Source organism: Cetorhinus maximus, chromosome 17 (assembly GCF_964194155.1).
Source record: "Cetorhinus maximus chromosome 17, sCetMax3.hap1.1, whole genome shotgun sequence".
NCBI classification, from domain to species: Eukaryota; Metazoa; Chordata; class Chondrichthyes; order Lamniformes; family Cetorhinidae; genus Cetorhinus; species Cetorhinus maximus.
In genome coordinates this window covers 5,444,974-5,469,526 of record NC_135895.1, presented here as the reverse complement: position 1 = coordinate 5,469,526, position 24,553 = coordinate 5,444,974, and the positions used below count along the sequence as shown (strand labels likewise).

The window sequence follows — 24,553 nt, the reverse complement described above, 5'->3', positions numbered from 1 at the left end:
CAATACCACCATACCATCACCTCCCCATAACGTGGGAATGGTTGAAGCAAATGGTGTAGATACATTTAAGGGGAAACTTGAGAGGGAGAAGGGAATCGGGGGTTACGATGAGAGAATTAGATGGGGAAAAATGAGGGGATGCTCGTTAATGGAGCAAGGACACTGGCATGGACTGATTGGCCTGAATGACTAGTCCCTGTGCCATATATCCTATGGAATCGATTTGGGAGCAAAGATCTTTTTGTTTGCATATTGTTGGCTTCCTTATTTGAAGCAATTCAATTTAAAATAAGAGATCTGAATTAAGATACAACCGACTGCTTTACAGTGGTGAGTGATGCCGACAAACAAATGCAAATAGCTGAACAAGAATTGGATAACAATATATGAATTTAAGATTCACAGTGTAATACATTCAAATAGAAGGAAACATTTTTTGAGAGTAGTCAAAGTGAAGCAGTAACAGAAGCAAAAAAAAAACAAATGTCTTAATTTTAAAAAAAAGCAGAAATTTCTAATCCTAAAGCTATCGTTTCACAAAATATTCCATTTTTAACACATATACAGGCTAACATGTTAATATGGTACTGAAAAAAATGCTCCATTTATTTTTTTGGAGATGCCATTTTCGAATGTGACATTAATCAGCTGCCTGCCCCTTTCAGAGGGACAATGGCACTGGTTATACAGCAGCAAAGTGCTCAGAAATTGTTGGACAACATCCCTGTGCTATCAGTTTGTCACTTCCCTGCTGTTTGAAGCCTTCCTGGGCACTAAATGGCCACCAGCTTTATCATAACAGCCATCATCTTACTTACAAAATCATTTGTTCAGTACGAAGTGCTTTTTGGAGGTGTCTGGAGAGCTGTGATAAGGTGCTTTACGAACGCAACTTTTACTTTTTTTCTATTTAAAGAGATCTCTATAGAAAAAACAAAAGCCCACTCACATTCTTCCTGCTCTCCTCAGAAGTAATCTGAATGAATAAAAGATTTGAGAACATAATTCCTTCTCAGGTCAGTTTATCACTTGTTAATAAATCTATAAATCAAAAGAACATACATCACTTAAATGACAGACCAACTCACAACTGGGTTTAGCTAGCACAAAACGAACTACAAAGGTTTATCTTTGAAGCTATGCGTTTCTTATTTGAAGATTTAAAAAAAAAACATGAGAGAAAATGGGTCTAAATTGGTCGTGTCAGTTTATTGTAAGTGTGAGTTATTATAGAATCATAGAATGGTTACAGCACAGGAGGAAGCCATTCTGTCCATTGTGTCTCTGCAAAAGCAACTTATCTAGACCCACTCCCCTCTCTTTATCCCTGTAGCCCTGCAATTTCTCCCTCTTCAGATTGATTTGTATTTCAATCCTCACTGAATTAGTAAACTTCCAGTTGAAACTAAACAAACTCCATCTTCAGAACCAAAGGCAATAATAGGAAGATTTTGTTTTTAGCACAGCGAGTTGTTGTGATCTGGAATGCACTGCCTGAAAGGGCGGTGGAAGCAGATTCACTAATAACTTTCAATGAAATAACTAATTGCAGGGAAAGGTTTGCAGAGCTACGGAGAAAAGAGCAGAGCAGTGGGACTAATTGGGTAACTCTTTTCAAAGAGCCAGCACAGTCCCAATGGGCCAAATGGCCCCTTTCTGAGGAGCATCATTCTATGAGTCACAGTGTTTCCTTTGTTTCTTTCACAATCCACCGAGGTACATTGTGGGTCTTGCTGTTCACTAAGGTCAGAGATGCCCTGTTACCCTTCCTACACCGCTCACATTTCAAGCGCAAACACATTTCTGCGCAAAAGAGCGGGGAAATTAAGTCTCATTAATGACGTGCACTGTGAGGTGTCCTGCTCCAGCTAAATCCAGCCCGTTATTATTTTCGAGATAGAAGGAGTTTCTCTTGGGTTTGGATAATATTCTATCAAGGTTGGAACTAATTCATCCCAGCTTTACTGCCACTCTTGTGTCAGTGTGGGTGGACACGCTCTGCACTCTACCCATACTCAGTTTTGATCTTACCGTCTGGTACAACCAATTGAGCTTCCCTCTCTCACTAACCCAAAGCATCCAGCGTGACTCTGCTGAACTGGAACATCTGTGTGCCAATTCACACACCCAGTAAAGCAGCTGAACCACTATAGACACATAGAAAATAGGAGCAGGAGTAGGTCATCTGGCCCTTAGAGCCTGCTCCACATTCAATATGATCATGGCAGTTCCTCTATCTCAATGCCATACTCCCGCTCTCTCCCCATACCCCTGATGCCTTTAGAGTCCAGAAATCTATCTATTTCCTTCTTAAATAATTCAGTGACTTGGCCTCCACAGCCTACAGTGGTAGAGAATTCAACAGGTTCACCACCCTCTGAGTGAAGAGGTTTCTCCTCATCTCAGCCCTCAGTGGTCTACCTCATATCCTGAGACTGTGACCTCTTGTTCTAGATCCTCCCATCCAGAGGAAACATCATCCCTGTATCCAGCCTGTCCAGCCCTGTCAGAATTCTATATGTTTCAATGAGATCCCCTCTCATTCTTCTAAACTCCAGTGAGTACAGGCCTAGTCAACCCAATCTCTCCTCATACAACAATCCTGCCATCCCAGGAATCAGTCTGGTGAACCTTTGCTGCACTCCCTCTTTGGCAAATATATCCTTTCTTAGATAGGGAGACCAAAACTGCACACAATACTCCAGGTGTGGTCTCACCAAGGCCCTGTACAGCTGCAGTGAGACATCCTTGCTCTTGTACTCAAGTCCTCTCGCAATGAAGGCCAACATACCATTTGCCTTCTTAACTGCTTGCTGCATCTACATGCTTGCTTTCAGTGATTGGTGTACAAGGACATCCAGGTCCCTTTGTACATCAACATTTCCCAATCTATCATCATTTAAATAATACTCTGCCATTCTGTTTTTCCTACCAAAGTGGATAACTTCACACTTATCAACGTTATACTGCATCTGCCATGTATTTGCCCACTCACTCAGCCTGTCTAAATCGCCTTGAGGCCTCTTAACATCCTCCTCACCGCTCACATTCCCACCAAGTTTCGTGTCATCAGCAAACTTGGAAATATTACATTTGGTTCCCTCACCCAAATCATTGGTATATATTGTGAATAGCTGGGACCCAAGCACTGATCCCTGCGGTACCCCACTAGTCGCTACCTACCACTTCAAAAGAGACCCATTTATTCCTACTCTCTGTTTCCTGTCTGCTATTCTCAATCCTTGCCAATATATTACCCCCCAATCTCACGTGGTTTTAAATATTACACACTAACCTTATATGTGGGACTTTACTAAAAGCTTTTGGAAAATCCAAATACACCACATCTCCCTTATCTATTCTGCTAGTTACGTCCTCAAAAAAACTCCAGTAAGTTTGTCAAACATGATTTAGCCTACTGGAGTTTTTTTGAGAATGCAACTAGCAGGATTATAGTATTTTGGTCTTTCAGCTACAATTCGCAGCCCTTTTCCTGTTCTGGGTTCCAATGTATCCTCCCAAATAGGCAGCCCAAAGACTTATCGTTAAAAAGTAGAGAAGATCCAAGGAGCCTCATCCTCACCTCCCCACTATAATTAAGTTACTGGCTTGCAATATACCGCTTCACACATGCACACGCATGTGTTAAACCTCTTCCTCTTTCAATAGGAGCAGACAACACCAAGCATTCTTGCTAGCTCATGCTGCTGCTGAAGATTCTAGAAGGATGAGAATAACTGTTTGATGTTGCAGAGAGAGGGTTTAACTTGTGGTGAAATAAAACGCAGAAACTTAATGCAACTGTACACTTGCAAAAGGAATCAGTTTTGTACCCAAATATAGCAAATATATATATATAGTACCAAGAAGGTCAGAGCCTGCATAATCTTCTACTTCAATTTCCATGTTTATAACGCAGGCTTATTTTTGGGATTGTAATAAGTTACGGCGCACGTGACCTCAAGGGTAAGAATTCAGGGTCGCTGGAATTACTACACGCTCCCTCAGATTCAGCTTCGAGTTCAGGAGGAAGAGAAGGAGCTCCAGGTTCCCCTGGCCTGGGGAGGCTTAATGTCGTAGGCATGGTTTCCACATTGCTCAGTATGACTGCCTTCTCCAGCAAGGACATGGATCGTAAATCTACCGGAGACTGGGTTGGCGAGGCTGATGGCACTGGGCTGTATTCTCCTTCGGGATGAAACAGGATGTTTGCCTCTGTCCTCTGAGTATTGGACTCAATGGAAGGAAACACAGATAGGTTGTTTGTTCCGGATATATCTTTGGATGTCTCGCAACTGCTCGAAAAGGTTCCTGCTTCAAGTGAAAGAGAAAAAAAAAAATTGAGAGAGAGAGAGAGAGAGAGAGAGATACACAACACTGGATGAATATTGATTTGAGGTGGTTTATAATTCAAATTCTTTAACTAGAAAAGAAAATCCACAGGAGGAATACAAAATACAATTCTGTGATAAAGCAACAAAGCCATAAAGCCACGTGGGGCTGGAATTTTCACTATCGAGGTGGCTAGCTCCTGACTTGGCAGACCTGCCTCAGTTTCAAAGGCCCTGTTACACCCAAATTTCATTCTGGGGAGGGTGGGGGCAGGACAGAGTCAGGAGGAATGATTCTGGAGTTTGGAAGATATCAGAACTCTCTGAGGATTGCAGGGCTGGATGAGGTTACAGAGATACAGAGGGGTGAGGTGTCTGGAAAACAAGGGTGAGAATTTTGACGGTGAGGCTTTGTAAAGCTGGGAGTTGGCGTAGGTCTGTGAGCGTAGAATGATGGGTGAGCAGCAGTTAGAGTATGGTTTCTCATTCCACTGTCTCTGCTGCTTCCTTCCCTAGCCCAGAATTCTGCCTAGGCACCAAATCAGCTCTTATCAAAGTCCCAAATGACATCCTATGTGACTGTGACAAAGGTAAACGTTCTCTGCTCATCCTTCTTAACCTGTCCGCAGTCTTTGACAAGGTCAGCCGCACCATCCTCCTCCAATGGCTCTCCACTCTTGTCCAGCGGAGTGAAAGAGCTGAAATTTATGAAGGATGGAGGATGGAGGATGGCCCAGGAGAGTCTGGGAGGTAACAAAGGCAGGGGCAGGGGGTGAAGGTTTCAGCAGCAGGTGAGCTGATGCAGGGTTGGGGATAGCTATGTTATGGAGGTGGATTTAAGGTCTTTGCGATGCAGAGGTCATGAGGTTTGAAGCTCGGCTCAGGGTCTAATAGGCTGCTAAGGTTGAGAGCGGATTGCTCAGCCCAAGACCTTGGCCAGGGAACCTGATGAAATTAGTGGCTGGAGAACAGAGTTTGTGATGGAAACCAAAAAGTATCAGCTTCAGCCTTCCCAATGTTTAACTGGAGCAGAATGCTGCTCATCCAAATATCAGACACACAGTCTGACAGTACAGATTTAGAGGAGGCTCTGAGACAGTTGTTGTGAAGGTAGAACTGGGTATTGGAGAGAGTTCATGGTCTGAAGCTGTTGAACTCAATATTCAGTCCGGAAGGCTGTAAAGTGCCTAGTCGGAAGATGAGGTGCTGTTCCTCCAGTTTGCGTTGGGCTTCACTGGAACATTGCAGCAGGTCAAGGACAGACATGTGGGGATGAGAGCAGGGGGTGTGTTGAAATGGCAAGTGACAGGACCTCCACCCCCCTTAAACAGTAAAAATTCCATCACATTTCTACTTCTCTGTAGCTGTGAAGAAGGGTCATACGGACTCGAGACGTTAACTCTGTTTCTCTCCCCACAGAGGCTGTCAGACCTGCTGAGTTTTTCCAGCATTTTCTATTTTTATTTCAGGTTTCCAGCATCCGCAGTATTTTGCTTTTATCCCTCTATTATAATGCTGCTATTCCCCTACATCACTGAAACCACTGGGTTACACTGTAATGGTCCAGAGATAGTGCTGCAACATCTCCGGCACTTCCAATTACAGTGAAAATACAGAGAGGGGTTGAGTTTCTGCTAGTTATAATTGGCTGGATCAGCAAAATGCACAAAGAGAAAGGGGAATTTTAAATCTAAGTGAGTTACTGCCAAATTGCTCGTGTTTTCCACAGTCTTTTCTGCTGGGTCAAGATTCAACTCCCCCCCCACCCCCCGCCCGCAATCATGCCCTGCCCATAAAATTGGACACACGCCCAGGTCAACATTTCAAACTTCTGCTGTCGGTGCTGATTGGTGAAGGTTTTTCAAATTCCACTCATTTTCCCAGGTGCACAGGTAACTAGTCAGCACGTTTCAAAGTCTTTCCATATCACAAATACCTTTAATTTACAAGGAAACTGACTAATTTACATCAATGAAACCATTAAACGGTTCAATAATTTTCTTAAAAGCTGTTACTAGACGTTAGGTATTAAATCACACTTACAAGCAAAGGGCTTGAAACTGATAAAAATGATTATTTTTGATGTCAAACCCATTTTCAGCTACATCAATAAAACTGTGTCAGGTTATGACACTTAAAATACATCGAGGAATACCTTTTACAGGAATGGAAAAGCAAGGTTGCGTTTTATTACGTTGCCTGACCGCACAGGTTCATGGAGGAATTTACGTGCGATTATGCAGAAGAATTTTCAACCTCAGGTCAACCAGGACAATTTCAAGTACATTTCGGGTGCATTTTCCCAATTGCAACCGAAGGGATTCTAACTGAGAATTTTCCACCAACTGTGAGCGCAGCTGTGGAAGGTGAAATGATCAATTTTGGATCTGCCTTAAGGTACGAACCGGACCCAATATATACAGTCAGGGATGAAAACAAGAACGCAAGAAGAAACCTGTAGTGTCATCTATCTAAAAGACACAAAATGTTGGATGTGGATGGTGTGCACAATGTGACCCAAAGGTGAAAGAGAATGGAGCTTCCATGCTATTTCCAAAGTTTTTAAAATTCTTTTGTCTATTTATAGGGCATTTTAAGAGTCAACCACATTGCTGTGGATCTACACATGTGGGCCAGACCAGGTAAGGATGGCAGATTTCCTTCCCTAAAGGACATTAGTGAACCAGATGGATTTTCACAATAATCGACAATGGTTTCATGGTCATCATTAGACTTTTAATTCCAGATTTTTATTGAATTCAAATTTCACCATTTGCCGTAGTGGGATTCAAACATGGGTCCCCAGAGCATTGCCCTGGGTCTCTGGATTAGTAGCCCAGTGACAATACCACTATGCTCTAAACCATCTCCCTCTAAACGTTCACGCATTCTTTGATGAGGTGAGAAAGAACAAAAGATTTTTTTACCTTTCTGGATCAGTTTTTCATTTTTAATCTTCTGCACTTCATCCGTTATTCTCTGGATGAGAAAGTTCTGCGTCCCTTCACGCCTAATGGAACTGATCAGCGTATCCAGGCCTTTTGGGTTTTCTGTTAAGTGATCGAGTAACTTTCCTGTCTTTCGCCTACTCGATATCTGGTAAGAAATCTCCTCCGTATCTTCCTTGGACAATATCTTTTTAGCTCGCAAGTAATCAAAGTGCCTCTCGGCAATGACTTTATCACATAAGTACGGCCTCAGTTTTTCTAAAGCCTGCAAACGGAAAGATAAAGATGTTAGTGAATACATGTGGTCAGCTCTTAACATGAAACACTGGTCCACGCCTCCACAAATTTACCACAGCACCTGTCTTTTAATGAAGCCACTTAGAAGCAAGAGTAGCTTCTGGAGAAATCTTCACACAGCACTGTAACAAAATTGCTATGGTTAATGACTTCCTTGACCTCTCTGTCTCAATTTCTGGTGATAGACTGTCCACCAATATTCATTACAAGCCTACCGACTTCCACAGCTACCTCGACTACAGCTCCTCACACCCCGCTTCCTGTAAGGACTCCATCCCATTCTCTCAGTTCCTTTGCCTCTGTCGCATCTGTTCTGATGATGCCACTTTCAAAAACAGTTCCTCGGACACGTTTTCCTTCTTCCTTAACCGAGGTTTTCCACCCACGGTGGTTGACAGGGTCCTCAACCGTGTCCGACCCATCTCCCGCGCATTCGCCCTCACACCTTCCTCCCCCTCCCAGAACCATGATAGGGTCCCCCTTGGCCTCACTTATCACCCCACCAGCCTGCTCATTCAAAGGATCATCCTCTGCCATTTCCGCCAACTCCAGCATGATGCCACCATCAAACACATCTTCCCTTCACCCCCTCGGTGGCATTCTGCAGGGATCGTTCCCTCCAGGACACCCTGGTCCACTCCTCCATCACCGCCTACACCTCAACCCCCTCCCATGGCACCTTCCCATGCAACCGCAGAAGGTGCAATACCTGCCTCTTTACTTACCCTCTCCTCACCATCCAAGGGCCCAAACACTCCTTTCAAGTGAAGCAGCATTTCACTTGCACTTCCCTCAATTTAGTCTACTGCATTCGTTGCTCCCAATGCGGTTTCCTCTACATTGGAGAGACCAAACGCAGACTGGGTGACCGCTTTGCAGAACACCTTCGGTCTGTCTGCAAGCATTACCCAGACCTCCCTGTTGCTTACCCTTTCAACACTCCACCCTGCTCTCATGCCCACATGTCCGTCCTTGGCCTGCTGCAATGTTCCAGTGAAGCTCAACGCAAACTGGAGGAACAGCACCTCATCTTCCGACTAGGCACTTTACAGCCTTCCGGACTGAATATTGAGTTCAACAACTTTAGATCATGAACACTCTCCTCCATCCCCACCCCCTTCTGAACCCCCCTTTTCCAGTAATTTATATATATTTTTCTTTTCCCACCTATTTCCATTATTTTTAAATGTATTTCCATCCATTGTTTTATCTCTATCTTTTAGCCTATTTCGATCCCTCCCCCCTACCCCACCCCCACTAGGGCTATCTGTACCTTGCTCGTCCTGCTTTCTACCCTTAATGTCACCTATTAGCACATTCCTTAGCTAATATCACCACCGTCAACACCTCTTTGTCCTTTTGTCTATGACATCTTTTGGCAATCTCCACCTATAACTGGCCCTCTATCCAGCTCTACCTGTCCCACCCCCCCACCCCCCCTTAAACCAGCTTATATTTCACCTCATTTCTATTTTTCCTTAGTTCTGATGAAGAGTCATTCGGACTTGAATTCCTCTCCGCAGATGCTGTCAGACCTGCTGAGTTTTTCCAGGTATTTTTGTTTTTGTTTTATGATTAATGACTATCGTTTTCCTTTATTTTTGAGAAAAGCTATACCCAACCGGCCCCTTGAAAATTAGTCTCTCTCCCTTCTCTCTTTTCCCTTTGATCACCAGGGTCGCTCAGGGACCCATCTCTCCTTTCACTTTGTTTCAGGAAAGAGACTGGTTTCATCAGCAACTCCCCAAAGCAACTGAGTGCTCCCTGTCAGAATTAAGACAGAGGGTCTCCGACTTTCAGCTCATCTATTTGGGAATCCCCATGCTCGAGGGCTTCTTATTGGCTTCAGTCTTTTCTTCCTCCTCCCATCTTGAGGTTTTTAAAAACCCAAGCCTCCCACCACTTGAGAGTTTTTCGATAGCCTTGACCTTTTTTGCTTTCACACCGTCACAATTCAGGATTTTTTGACAGGGATAGACTATAGAGAGTTGTATTTTGTAGTAACAGGGGAGAGACCAGAGACTGCAGATGAGTGGGAGAGATTCAGGGATCTAAGATACAAAATCACTAAAAAAAAAGAAACTGGTGGACAAGCATGGAACATAATTGAAAAGGCAAATTTAGCATTTATCTCAAGTGAGCTAGATTACCAAGGTCTGGAAAGTACATTACAATCGCTTGGAGCTCTGGTTAGATCCCCCATACAGCACTGAGCTCACATCTGGGACCACACCTCAGGAAGGATATATTGGCTTTGGAGAAGCAAAACTCATCAGAACCATACTGGAGCAATGATAGCTAAATTATGATGGCAGGTTGCCTAGTCTAGACTTGTATGAATGTATGTTGCTTCCAGCAAGTGTAAATGTCTACTGTTAGATGTGAATCACATCTAACACTTGGACAGCACTTGCTGAAAAATCCTGAGTGCGCTAATAGTTACAACACTAACAACCAATTTAAGATAATCAGTTGAGTTTGTAACATGGTTTTACACTTGCTAGAAGTGACATACATTCATACACAGGGACCCATCCTCAGCAAACAAAAGGAATATGCTCAAGCTTTGCATCTTTTTTGAATTACCCGGGAGATTGGGGAACCTATAGTTCCCTGTTGCTTTCTCCATGGCAATGGCTCAGCCAGAGTTGACTTGCCAACCGAACAGCACCCTTTTCTCCTGTAGTATAAATTGTTGTGATCGCTTGAAATTTGGCATTCTTGCATTTGTCCTGATGAGTGCAAGGTGAAAACCTTCAGCAAAATGTCTCACTTTTCAGCAAAATTCACATTCTGTATTACTAAGTGACTAATCTACCATTCCTTTCTCTCTCATATGTTTATCCAGGTTATTCTTACATGTATCTGTGCTATTTCTCTCAACCGCTCCTTGTGGTAGCGAGTTCCACATTGAAGGGGTTAAATTCACAGGGCTGGTTGCTGTCCATTAGGTTTCATGCAGGAACAACAGTAAGTCAGTGTGTTCCACTATTCAAGCTGATCATGTCTGATTTGTACCACTACTCCTCTTATGGAAGGAAATCTGCCGTCCTTACCCGGTCTGGCCTACATGTGACTCCAGACCCACAGCAATGTGGTTGACTCTTAAATGCCCTCTGAACAAGGGCAATTAGGGATGGGCAATAAATGCTGGCCGAGCCAGCGACACCCACATCCCATGAATGAATAAATAAAATTTACCTACCTTTTCTCCAAATCCCATCAATCTCTGTCTTGAATATTTTAACTGGCTCAGTATTCACAGCTGTTTGCAGGTAGAGAGTTGCTGATTTCTGCTAGCCTTTCATGAACAGCGATTGCAAATTTCTATGTCCAAATGACTTAGCTCCAATTTTAAGATTGTGCCCCCTTGCTCTAGATTCCCCCACCAGAGGGAATAGTTTATCTGTACCTCTTCTCTCAAATCCCATCATCAACCCCCTAAACTCAAAAGAAAAAAGATCCAAACCTATGTAATCTGTCTTCGCTAACACTTAAGCCCTGGTAACAGGAGAATCTGCACTCTACTCTTAGAAATTGATATCTTTTGCTGCCTACTTAACTTCCACATCTTACAAGGTTGGATACAATAACAACTTGCATTTCTATAGCACCTCCAATGTAGTAAACCATCCCAAAGGTGCTTCACAGGAGTGATTATTAAACATAATTTCACAACAAGCCACATAAGGAAGCATTAGGGCAGATGACTGAAAGCTTGGTCAGAGGTTTTAAGGAGCGTCTTAAAGAAGGAGAGAGAGGCAAAGAGGTTTAAGGAGGGAATTGGGGTGCTTAGGACCTTGGCAATTGAAGGCACAGCGGCCAATGGTGGAGCGATGCTGGCTGATTTGCTGAGTATTTCCAGTATCTTCTGTTTTTATTTCAGATTTCCAGCATTTTGCTTTTATGGAGCTTTGAAAATTGGGGCTGTGCGAGAGACGCGAATTGGAGGAGTGCGGCCTGGAGGAGGTGACAGAGATAGTGAGGGGTGAGGCTGTTGAGGAATTTGGCCTCATCGAAATCTAAAAAAAAACCCAACCGTCACTGCATTAAGCAAGAACAGAGATGAGTGAAACTTAGATAACAATCAGAAACTAATCCCATCAGGAGTTCATCATCAGGCAAGGAAATGCTGGTATTCGAGACAAAGGGGACAGCAGAACTGGATGAATAGATGGCCACTGATCACATTAACCATCTGGGCTGTGTATGAAATATCTCATGCCCATCTGATATGCCAAAAGGAAACAAAAAAGTTAAACAGGTAAAGCAGGGAGCAGACAAGGAAGATGAAAACCACAACTACTTCAGTGGCTTGAGGCTGGGTTACATGACTGATCGAAAGGGGCAGAATATCACAGATGAAGCAGCTTCTAGTGTAGAGGCACCAGCAAAGGACATTATGCTGAGGTTGAATCTCTGCCAGTACAAAACCCTGTCCAATTCTAACAAGGCTTCTTTATTTTTGAACTCCAAGCCCCTTGCAATAAAGGCCAACAGGCCATTTGCCTTCCTAATTGCTTGCTGTACCTGCATGCTAACTTTCTGTGTTCCTTGTATGATCACACCCAAGTCGCTCTGAACATCAACACTTACAAATTTCACATAGAACCATAGAAAAGTTACAGCACAGTAGGAGGCCATTCGGCCCATCTTGTCCATGCCAGCCCGAGGACACCCAGGTGCCCTTTCTAATCCCACCTTCCTGCACCCGGCCCATAGCCCTGCAGCTTACAGCACTTTAGGTGCAGATCCAGGTACTTTTTAAAATAGTTTAAAGTTTCTGCCTCTACCACCAACTTGGGCAGCAAATTCCAGACACCCATTACCCTCTGCGTAAAAAAGTTCTTCCTCATGTCCCCCCTACACCTTCTGCCAGTTATCTTGAATTTATGTCCCCTGGTTTTAGAATTCTCCACTAAGGGAAACAATTTTATCCTGTCCACTCTATCTATTCCCCTCATAATTTTATACACCTCAATCAACTCACCTCTCAGCCTTCTTTGTTCCAAGGAAAATAACTCCAACCTATCCAATCTCTCCTCGTAGCTACACTTTTCTAACCCTGCCAACATTCTTGTAAACCTCCTCTGCACTCTCTCCAGAGCTATTACGTCCTTCCTGTAATGTGGTGACCAGAACTACACACAATACTCCAGTTGTGGCCTCACCAGTGTTTTATACAATTCCAACATTATATCCTTACTTTTATATTCTATACCTCTGCCAATGAAGGTGAGCATTCCATATGCCTTCTTTACAACCTTGTCTACTTGAACTGCTGCCTTCAGGGACCTGTGTACTTGTACGCCAAGATCTCTCACTTCATCTACCCCTCTTAGTATATTCCCATTTATTGTGTAATCCCTGTAACTGTTTGACCTCCCTAAATGTATGACCTCACACTTCTCTATTTTAAAATCCATCTGCCACTTTACTGCCCACCTCACCAACCCATCTATATCGTTTTGGAGATTATGGCTATCCTCTACACTATCCACTACTCATCTTGTAAAAAATATTCTGCTTTTCTATTCATAAGGCCAAAGTGAATAACTTCACAATTCCCTACATTATATACTCCATCTGCCATTATGTTGCCCACTCCCTTAACCTGTCTATGCTCTTAACAGTCTCTTTGTGTCCTCTCCACAGCTTACCTTCCACCTAGCTTGGCATCATCAGCAAACTTTGATACATTATTCTCTGTCTCTTCATCTGAGTCATTAATATCTATCCCCATAATATCAAAGCAAGAGCAAACACAGACCTGAAGCAAATAGTCCAGTTTTTGTTCACTTGTTAGCACATGCACCTGTGAATCACAAGGTTCCAGGTTCAAGTCCCACTCCAGGACTTGGACACAAAAATCAAAGCTGACACACTAGTGCGATACTGAGAGCGCTGCACTGTCGGAAGAGCAGTCTTTCGGATGAGATGTTAAACCGAGGCCCCAATTGCCTGCTCAGGTGATGAGCATTATTTTGAAGATCAGCAGGGGAGTTATCCCAGATGTCCTGGTCAATATTTTTCCCTTGATCAATATTGCAAAAAAAAAACAGATTACCTGTTTGTGGGATCTTGCTGTGCGCAATTTGGCTGCTGTGTTTGCTACATTACAACAGTCACTACACTTCAAAAAAAAAAAGTACTTCATTGGCTATAAAGCGCTTTTCTGATATGAAAATGCAAGGGGCGAGCGTCCTGACGCCATCGCGCACTCGTGCGATATTTCGCTCGGCGGGCGCATGCGAGAGTCAGCAGTGCACCCGCCGACAATGAAGAGTCCTGGTAAGGCCGTTAAAGTAGCAATTGATGGCAATTTTTCACTGCCACGCCAACATTACATTTGGCGGGTGGGCAAGTTAGTCAGGTGACCTTTGCCTTTTTGAGGAAACCTCATCCAAGGGCGGGATGAGGTTTCCGAGATTAAATTTTTTAAAGAAAGATTGAAACGTTTGGACAGAATTTTCAGCGTCTGTACCTCGAGGTGGCTCATTCTGATGCACGGGCGTTTCTCCCGGATTTTAAAACTCCGTTTTTATTGATTTAAAAATTAATCAGCTTCCCCGAGGCAGCTCTCCGCCTTAAAAGGTGCTTTCATTCCCCGCTCCCCATGCCGACTTCAGCGCTTACCCCTGCTCCCGCCCCCACCCCGGCAGCGCTGAGCCTTTCAGCACACCTTTCACGCTGGCTCGCTGCTAACTGGCCAGCCAGCATGAAATCGCGGTCGGCAGTCCGTTCCCCCGGCCGCTCCTGGGCCCTGCCAATTGCGGCTGCCTGCCACCCCGAAAATTCTACCCCAAGTCCCTTTTTCCTTTTACCTACTTAGTCTCTGGCAGAATGTTTCCACATCGCAGAATTGCTTCTGCGACCTGGGGTGTATTCGGTGTTGGGTCCTACCTCAGCCTTGAATATATTTAATGACGGAGCACCCACAACTCTCTGGGGTAGAGTGTTCCAAAGACCCGCAAGCCTCCGAGTGACGTCATTATTTCTCCTCATCTCAGTCCGAAGCGATCGGTTCCTTATCCCGAGACTGTGCCCCCTGTATTCTAGATTCTCCGACCAGCGGAAACTGGGGTCTGACCAAGGGGCCTATCATAGATCAAAACAAAAACAAAAATACCTGGAAAAACTCAGCAGGTCTGGCAGCATCTGTGGAGAGGAACACAGTTACCTGTGCTCCTCTCCGCAGATGCTGCCAGACCTGCTGAGTTTTTCCAGGTGTTTTTGTTTTGGATTTCCAGCACCCGCAGTTTTTTGCTTTTACCTATAAAAGGTCACTTCCTCGCTTTTGTTTTCAAACCTCTTTGAGATTAAGGCCAACATTCTATTAGCCTTTAGGATTATTTTAGTAGGTTTTTGAAATTGGTTTGCTGGACGCCCAAATCCCTTTCTCTCCCAAGCTCCTCATCTTTCACCATGAAGAATATTTTCCCCATCTGCCTTTCTCAGATACAAAATGGATCAGCACACATTCCATCTGCCACTATTTTGTCCGCTCACTTAGTCTATGTCCCTTTTTAAACTTCCTGATCCCATTTACACAACTTGCTACACTTTCTAACTTAGTGTCATCTGCAAACTTCAATAGACAAGCCTCTCTTAACCTTCATATAAAACATACACATTTTACAAGCCAATCTACATACCCAGACAGCTAATAAGCTAAGGCCCCAGCACAGATCCCTGGCAATCACCACTTGTCACATCCCACCAATCGGTGAATGCTTTTCATTTTATTTCCCCTCCCGGTTGCCTCCCTCCCAATCCATGCCATGTCAACAATGGGGGAAGACAGTGGCATAGTGGTAATGTCACTGGACTAGTAATGTAGAGGCCCAGGCTAATGCTCTGTGGACATGGGTTCAAATGGCACCATGGCAGCTGGTAGAATTCAAATTCAATTAATAAATCTCTAGTCTAGATAATGGTGACCATGAAACTATCATCGATTGTCATAAAAGCCCATCTGGTTCACTAATGTCCTTTAGGGAAGGAAATCTGCCGTCCTTACCTGGTCTGGCCTACATGTGACTCCAGACCCACAGCAATGTGGTTGACTCTTAACTGCCCTTTGAATTGGCCTAGCAAGCCACTCAGTTCAAGGGCAATTAGGGATGGGTAACAAATACTGGCCTTGCCAGCGATGCCCACATCCCATGAAAGAATAAAAAATAAAAAAGGTTAGTTCCAATTCTGTGCATTTTCACTTTTCCTAATAATCCCTTGCGTGGAACCAAGCAGGCATTGCTCTAAGCACCATTCCTTTTTAAGAATTGAAATCTATCCTGATGCTTTGATGAGCTCCTCCTTCTCTAAGTGCTCAGTTATCTGCCACAATGCTTGCCACAATTGTAGTTACCTGGTTACTCCCTCTGTACTTAACTAATCGAGTGACATAGGCCATTTTCCAAGGAAAAATGTCAGAATCTAGAGCTTTTTTTAAAAACAATGAGCATACCTACACCGACTTCTTTTAATAGCCTGAAACTGAAATTATAAGATGCCGAGACTTATTTATTTTAAGCCTCATTATTTACAACTATTACCATTAAAAAAAAACTTCTATTAGATCCACCAAGTAGATCCAACAATTTATTTTTCGGAAAAAAGACATTTTATCGAGGCTTTTTGTCTTGTACTCATCGGGACAATCGCAAGAATACCAATGTCAGGAGACGCAACAACTTTATACTGTATGAGAAGAGGGTGCTGATTAGTTGGCAAGTGGACCCTGATTGGTAGAGGCATTGCCATGGAGAATGCACCAGGTAATGGTGACTGACAGTTAACTGCCAAGCATTGTTTGAAATTGAAGTTGTTTCTTCCCCTGACATTGGCATTCTTGCAATTGTCCTGATGAGTGCAAGACTAAAAACTACGACAGAATGTCTTATATCAGCAATACTTAAGTTCTGTACTACCAAATGACTAATTTATTTTTCAGTCCACCTGGTTTTTTGTCTCTTCCTCCATTCGGAGAACAAATATAAAATACTGTCTAACAAGTCTGCTGTTACATTACTGCTCATTATAATTTCATGTCCACCCATCCTCAATGGGTCCATATTCCCCTTTACCATTCTCAATTTAATATGTTGCTTTGTCTTTTAATACCTCTCTCCATGCATTGGGTTTTTCGTTTCCCTGCATTTGTGTAAGCCATTTTCTTAAGCTGTCTCCTATTTTTGACCATACGAACACACGCATTAGGAGGAGTAGGCCATTGGGCCCCTTGAGTCTACTCTGCTATTCCGATGGCTGATCCAATTGTGGCCTTAACTCACATTGCTGCCTACTCCTTTGTTAGTCAAGAATCTATCTACCTCTGCCTTAAAAATATTCATTGGCCCATCCTCCACTTCTCTCTGGGGAAGAGATTTCCACAGACTCACAATCCTCTGAAAGAAACAAATTCTCCTCATCTCTGTTGTAAATGGGAGACCCCTTATTTTTAAACTGTGTCCCCTAGTTCTAGTCTCTCCCACACAGGGAAACCACTGTCAAAGGGTAATGATCAATGGATGATTTTGTGAATGGAAAGTGGTTTCCAGTGGCATTCCACAGGGCTCAGTGTTGGGTCCCTTGCTATTTGTGGCATATATTAATGAATTGGACTTAAATATTGAAGACATGGTTGGGAAATTTGCAGATGACCCAAAAATCGGCCTTGCAGTTGATAGCTGTGGACTCCAGAATGATAGCAATGGTTTGGTTGAGTGGGCAGAAAAGTGGCAATTGGAATTCAGCCTGGAGAAGTGTGAGGTAATGCCTTTTGAGAGGGCAAACAAAGCTAGGAAATACAGAATAAACGGGAGGATACTGAAGGGGTAAAGGAAGTGAGAGACCTTGGAGTGCATGTCCACAGGTCCCTGAAGATGGCAGGACAGGTAGATAAGGTGGTAAAGGAGGCCTATGGAATGCTTTCCCTTTTTTTCATTCAGAATCACAGAATCATTACAGTGTAGGAGGAGGCCATTCGGCCCATTGTGTCTGCACCGGCTCTCTGAGCATTTTAATCTAGTGCCAATCTCCTGCCTTTTCCCCGTAACCCTGCACATTGTTTAAATAGAAATAATCACCCAATGCCCTCTTGAATGCCTCAATTGAATCTGCCTCCACCACATTTCCAGGCAGTGCATTCCAAACCCCAACTACTCACTGTGTGCAAAGCTTTCTCTCATCTCACATTTGTTTTTTTTGCAAAACACTTTAAAACTGTGCCCTCTGGTTCTCGATCCATTTACGAGTGGGAACAGTTTCTCCCTATCTACTCTGTCCAGGCCCCTCATTATTTTGAAAACTTCTATCAAGTTTCCTCTCGGAATCATTCTCGTAAACCTCTTCTGCACTCTCTCCAATACGTTCACATCCTTCCTATAGTATGGTGCCCAGAACTGTACACAATACTCCAGCTCAGATCTAACCAGTGTCTTATATAAGTTCATCATAACCTCCCTGCTCTTGTACTCTATGCCGCTATTAATGAAGCCTAGAATACTGAATGCTTTAGAAACAACTCTCTCTACCTGTCCTGCCACCTTTAATGACTTATGTACACATACACCCAGGTCTCTCTGCTCCTGCACACCCTTTAGAATAGTATCCTTTATTTTACACTGTCTCTCTCCAAGTTCTTTGTACCAAAATGTATCACCTCACACTTCTCTGCATTGAACTTCATCTGCCACCTATCTGCCCACTCCACCAATGTGTCAAGGTCCTTTTGAAATTCTACACTGTCCTCCTCACAGTTTACAAGTCTCCCGAGTTTTGTGTCGTCTACAAACTTTGAAATTATCCCCTACACACCAAGATTGAGATCATTTATATATATCAGGGAGAGAAAAGTTCCCAATATCGACGCCTGGGGAACTCCACTACAAACCTTCTTCAAGCCCGAAAAATACCCGTTACTCTCTGTTTCCAATCCCTCAGCCAATTTTGTGTCATGGGATGTGGGCAATACTGGCAAGGCCAACATTTATTGCCCATCCCTAATTGCCCTTAAGGTGCTGGTGAGTGGTCTTCTTGAACTGCTGCAGTCCATTGGATGAGGCATAGAATACAAAAGCAGGGATGTAATGCCAGAACTGTATAAAATACTGGCTAAGCCACAGCTGAAATTTTGTGTACAGCTCTGGTCACCGCATTACAGGAAGGACAGAATTGCTCTGGAGAGAGTGCAGAGGAGATTTACAGGAATGTTGCCAGGGCTGGAAAACTGCAGCTATGAGGGAAGATTGGATAGGCTAGGGTTGTTTTCCTTAGAACAGAGGAGGCTGAGGGGTGACTTAATTGAGGTTTACAAAATTATGAGGGACCTAGATAGGATAGACAGAAAAGACTGGTTTCCCCTAAGGGAGTGGTCAATTACCAGGGGGCATAGATGTAAGGTAATTGGTAGAAGGATTAGAAGGGATACTGGGAAAATCTTTCTCACCCAGAGGGTGGTTGGTGTCTGAATTCACTGCCTGGATTGGTGGTTGAGGCAGAAACCCTCAACTCATTTAAAAAGGTACCTGGTCCTGCACCTGAGGTACTGTAACCTCAAGGCTACGGCCCAGGTGCTGGAAAGTGGGATAAGGATGGGCGGCCGGTTTTTTCAGCTGATGCAAACACGATGGGCTGAATGGCCTCTTTCTGTGCCGTAACTTTTCTGTGGTTCTTTGGTTGACCTAAATAGTGAGGTTTGGACTCAAATCTCCAGACCTTTAGTCCAGGCCTCGGGATTAGTACTTCAGTAACATAACCACTATGATACCCTACCCTTACCTTATCGACCAAGCTTTTGATCATCTATTCCAATATCTCATGTGGCTTGGTGCCATAATTTCATAGAACTGTAGAATGGTTACAACACAGAGGCCATTGGGCCCATCGTGCTCTGTGAAAATGGTTCACCTAATCCCCTTCCTTTTCCTGTAACCCTGGAAATAATTTCTCTTCAGATAATTATCCAATTCCCCTTTGAACCACAATTGAATTTGCCTTGACCACACTCCCAGGCAGTGCATTCCAGATCCTAAACACTCGCTGCGTAAAGTAGTTTTCCCTCATGTCACCGTTGGTTGTTTTGCCAAGCGCCTTAAATGGGTGTCCTCTTGCTCTCGATCCAGTGGGAACAGTTTCTGCCCATCTACCCAACCCAGACCCCTCATGATTTTGAAAACTTCTAGTAAATCTCCTCATGATCTTCTTTCCTTGAAGGAGAACAGTCCCATCTTCTCCAATATTTCTATGTGATTAAATATACTCATCCCAGGGACCATTCTCATGAATCTTTTCTTCACACTCTCTAAAGCCTTCGCATCTCCCTTAAAGCATGGTGCCCAGGACTGGGCGCAAGCTCCCAACTGAGGCTGAACTAGTGTCTTATACAAATTCAACTTAACTTCCTTGCTTTTGTACTCTCTGCCTCTATTTATAAAGCTCAGGATACTGTATATTTTATTAACCACTTTCTCAACCTGCCCTGCCACCTTCAGTGATTTATACACATTTACCCCCAGGTCCCTCTGCTCCTGCACCCCCTTTAAAATTGTACCCTTCGTTTTACATTGTCCCTCCTTTCACACTTCCCTGCATTAAATATCATCTGTCACTTATCTGCCCATTTGTCTATATCCTTTTCACATCGATCAATATTCTCCTCACAGCTCACAACACTCCCAAGTTTTGTCTGATAATCCTTCCTGTAAAGCACCTTAAGACATTGTATGACCCTAAAGGTGCAAAAAAAAAGCAAGGTTTTCTCGCCGTTTCCAAGAGTATTTGACATGAATGAAGTGTAAAGTTATCTATGGGAGATTTGAACTCTTAACAGAGATGTTAAACATGACGTAATAGACAGGAAACCCCAGCACATCATGTTAATTACCTCTATTAACATAGCAAACTTGCACTGCTTATTTGGGCAACGTGGTTTTGTGATATGAGCCACACCTTCAGCTATAAACTCCAACCACCATATGGTGTTTTAGAAACCACAGTAGCCCAAATCGATATCTTAAACACAGAGGAATTTCCTTAGCCCTGACTACCTGCAGGTGGAATCCCAGGAAATCCACAACATTCCCGCCCAGACTGATTCAGCGATGTTGTTTGAGGGATAAATATTAGTCAGGTCATCGGGGAAAACTCCCCTGTTTCTGTTCAAAGTGATCTTTCATTCCCACCTGAGAAGATAGATGGAGATGGTTTAATATCTCTCCCAAAGGATAACACCTCACTGCATTGCTCCCTCAGTGCAGGCCCACCGACAGCGCAGTGCAGCCCTCCCCCGGCGATCAGCCCACCGACAGTGCAGCGCTGCCTTCCCCCGGCGATCAGCCCACCGACAGTGCGGCTCCCCCCTGGCATCCAGCCCACCGACAGTGCGGCACAATGTACAAATTTCCTCGACCTGAGCATTTTGTGACTTTAAAGGGATTTTGGTGCACAAATATCCAGTATCGATGGTGCTGGCCATCACATTGAATGGACAGCACCTGAACAGGCCATTCTGCCCAACTGGTCCATTGCCAGCGTCCGCACAAAACAGACTGTTCCTCAATCGCATGTCTTTCCAAACATACGAATAGGAGGCCATTCAGCCCCAGCATGTCTCTACTCTCACGATATCATGACAATCGATGAATATGGACGACTCCATGTTCAACTCAATGGGGTGAAATTTCGTCCAATCACAGGCGGAGAATTGTGCAGGTTGCCTGTCGCTGTTGTGTCAAATGGACAGATATCAAATAAGTCCTTGCTCTTGAAGCAAGGTATGATCTCGGAATAGAGCCAGTAAGTTGAAAGGTAAATGAGACAAAAATATTCCACAAGTAAACATTCAATAAATTGTTGAATTCCAGCCAAGAATTTGTGGAACAACTTGGAGAAAGAAAACCAACGAGCTATTAATCAGTGGATGTAGACTGACAAAGTCCAAACAATCTTACTCTGAAATGTTAAGTAGCACATTAACCCAACAGTCTCAAAAGGGGCTTTTAGTCCAGTGGCTACTCTTCCTAGAAAATTCACACTTTAAATAAACCATTTCTCAAATATTTTTGTATAACAGCAAAGGGGAGAAATAAAGTTATAAGCACCGGAGGAGAAAAAATGTTTTTTTTAAAAAATGTGGTTAATTACATCAAATCGAAAACAGTTGAACCTGTTACAACATTTTGAGCATGAGGAAAGGTACCAAGACGAGGTGGGGAATGTATAGCCTAAACTCACCTGGCAGGTAACCACTAGGATCGGGTGGGAAGACTATTTTATTACCCACTTATTGACTTCAAATGGAAACTAAAGTCAGAGTTGGGTGGGTGGGGGGTGGGGTTAGACCAGCATTTATTCCCCTTTCAGTCAATTTGCTGTTTGGTGAGTTAGGTTTAAATTTTATCAGGTTGACTAAAATGATTTAAAGTCACTTGATAGTACAAAACCTGAATTTTGCCAAAAAGAGAGACACGTTGCTGAAGTTTTTCACCTTGCACTCATCAGGGCAAACACAAGAATGCCAAATGTCAAACAATCCAACAATTTATACCACAGGAGAAAAGGGTGCTGATTGGTTGGCAAGTCAATTCTGATTGGTTGAGTTGTTGCCACGGAGAGAGCAAAAGGGAACTATAGGCTCCCCAAACTCCCGGGTAATTCGAAAAAGGTGCAAGGCTTGAATATAATCCCTTTGTTTGCAAAGAATGGCTCCCTGTGTATGAATATATGTCACTTTTCACAAGCGTAAATGTGCCATGTTACGAACTTAACTGATTATCTTAAATTGGTCGTTAGTGTAGCCATTAGCGCACTCAGGATTTTTCAGCAGGCACTGATCGATCACAGAATCACATCGAACTGTAATAGGCAGAGGACAGACCAGATTAAACCAGCCCACGCTTGCAAAACCCAAAACAAAATGTCTACTGTTAGATGCAATTCTGCACATTGTACAAATGACCTAGACTTTTTTTTACATTAAGAATGCAGTTTGGCACACAAGACAATCCTCCAGTTAAATCATCTAATATCTCTCTTTGTATGTTAATTATTTGTATGTTATATTTGACTATCCCAGTCTATATTAGGATAATTAAAGTCTATTATAACTGCTCTATAGGTTTTGGACCTCTGTAATTTTCTTGCAAATTTGCTCCTCTATATCGTTCCCACTAGCTGCTGGACAATAGAATATATGTGGGGGCTCTAGAGTAGCTTCAACAAAAAAAAATGTTTCTTATCGGACAAGAGGGAGAGAAGGACAGAATCCAGGGCAAGCAAAAACAGGCAAATGAGCTGGTTAGAAGTTTCTTTAATGGACTACTTCTAACTTTTCCCCCCACAAATTCTGCTCTCCAAGCAAACGACCATTCTCCCTGTAGTCTAAAAGCTCAGTGACCTTGACTGCAAGGTTAACGACCCTTTATGGCTTCACAGTAGTTTTCCAACAGTCCATTTACATGTGTATTCATTTTGACATCTTCTCAACACTGTTACACATCGAATGTCAAGAGATTAGATGTATACAGTGAACGTTTCATTAACACCATTTTGCCATAAAATGTACTTCATGGCACATGCAATAAATATTAGATTGTGAAAATTAGGCCCTTATTCACTGAAAAATTGACAATTTTCTGTGCAAAGCTTTAAAAATTTTATTTAGGCAGTTATTTCCCTGCACGAAGTTCACTCCACAGGAAGACCCGATGGGCTGAGTGGCCTCTTCCTGTGCTGTAAATGACTCTGACTTGTGGCACCAGTGACTAGTGAACATAAATAGCTTCATCATTAAGGGCAGACGTCTGTTCTACAGGATTGCTTTGTACTGAAATTCCTCAGACATTAATAAGTCAGCCTGATAGCTTCAATTGGCTGTTGGAAACAATGGTCTGGAATTTTCCCTGTTGGCACAACACAGGTGTTAGACACGAAACTGTGCCAATTCTGCCAAAGTCAAGTTATGTCCAAATTTCCTGTGAATCACAGTATTGTTACAGCACAGAAGGAGGCCATTTGGCCAGCTGTGTCTGGAGTCTTTCAATACACCTAGTGCTATTCCCCTGCCTTCTCCCTGTAACCCTGCACATTCTTCCTTTCCAGATAATAATTCAGTTCCCTCTTGAATGCTCCATTGAACCTGCCTCCACCACACTCTCAGGCAGTTCATTCCAGATCCTAACCACTTGCTGTGTGAAAAAGTTTCTCCTCGTGTCTCCGTTGCTTCTTTTGCCAATTGCCTTAAACCTGTGCCCTCTCATTCTCAATCCTTCCAACCAGCGGGAACAGTTTCTCCCTACCTACTCTGGCCAGGCCCCTCACGAGTTTGAACACCTCGATCAAATACATGAATACAAAATGGGTGTAAATTGACAGATACAATTAGAGCCCAAAGAAAGGAACAAAATCACACCGTAGATTTTCCCCGTAAATATGGGGGTCATTTTGGGCCAGTACCCGTTGGGAGTTTAGGAGGTTGAGAGGTGGTCTTATTGAAATGTATTAGATCATGAGAGGACTTGACAGGGTGGATGCTGAGAGGATGTTTCCCCTTGTGGGAGAGACTAGAACTAGGGGACACAGTTTAAAATTAAGGGGTGTCCCCCATTTAAGGAGAAGATGAGAAGAATTTTTTTCTCTCAGAGAGTCGTGAGTCTGTGGAATTCCCTTCCCCCGAGAGTGGTGGAGGCAGGGTCACTGAATATTTTTTAAGGCAAAGGTAGATGGATTTTTGACTAACGAGGGAGTCAAAAATGATCAGGGGTTGGCGGAATGTAGAGTTGAGGTTACAATCAGATCAGCTATAATCTTATTAAATGGGGGAGCAGGCTCAAGGGACCAAATGGCCCAACTCCTGCTCTTAATTCGTATGTTCGTGTGAACACTTAAGTTCCAACTCATTTAACTGTCATTCATGCACATTGGACCCATGTTTAACAAGCTGCAGTTGGGGACGCTGGTCGATGTAATGAACTGACT

The 24,553-nt window shown here is 43.4% G+C and overlaps 1 protein-coding gene and 1 long non-coding RNA gene across 3 annotated transcripts in view; one reads left to right on the top strand and one right to left on the bottom strand.

The window, feature by feature from the left end:
* Positions 1–10,538, top strand: part of LOC144692157 (uncharacterized) — a 43,053-nt gene extending 32,515 nt beyond the window's left edge. Inside the window, exon 3 of the long non-coding RNA XR_013579281.1 lies at positions 10,425–10,538. This is a non-coding gene — a long non-coding RNA (uncharacterized LOC144692157). The remainder of the gene's footprint in view (positions 1–10,424) is intronic.
* Positions 2,872–24,553, bottom strand: part of bcl10 (BCL10 immune signaling adaptor) — a 33,515-nt gene continuing 11,833 nt past the window's right edge. Inside the window, exons 2-3 of one of the 2 annotated variants that reach the window (XM_078560664.1) lie at positions 7,259–7,544; positions 2,872–4,314 (exon numbers count right to left, since the gene is read on the bottom strand). In XM_078560664.1, the coding sequence (XP_078416790.1) occupies positions 3,944–4,314; positions 7,259–7,544 (657 nt within the window). In that variant the 3' untranslated portion in view covers positions 2,872–3,943. The remainder of the gene's footprint in view (positions 4,315–7,258; positions 7,545–24,553) is intronic. The other variant, XM_078560665.1, reaches the window with a different exon arrangement.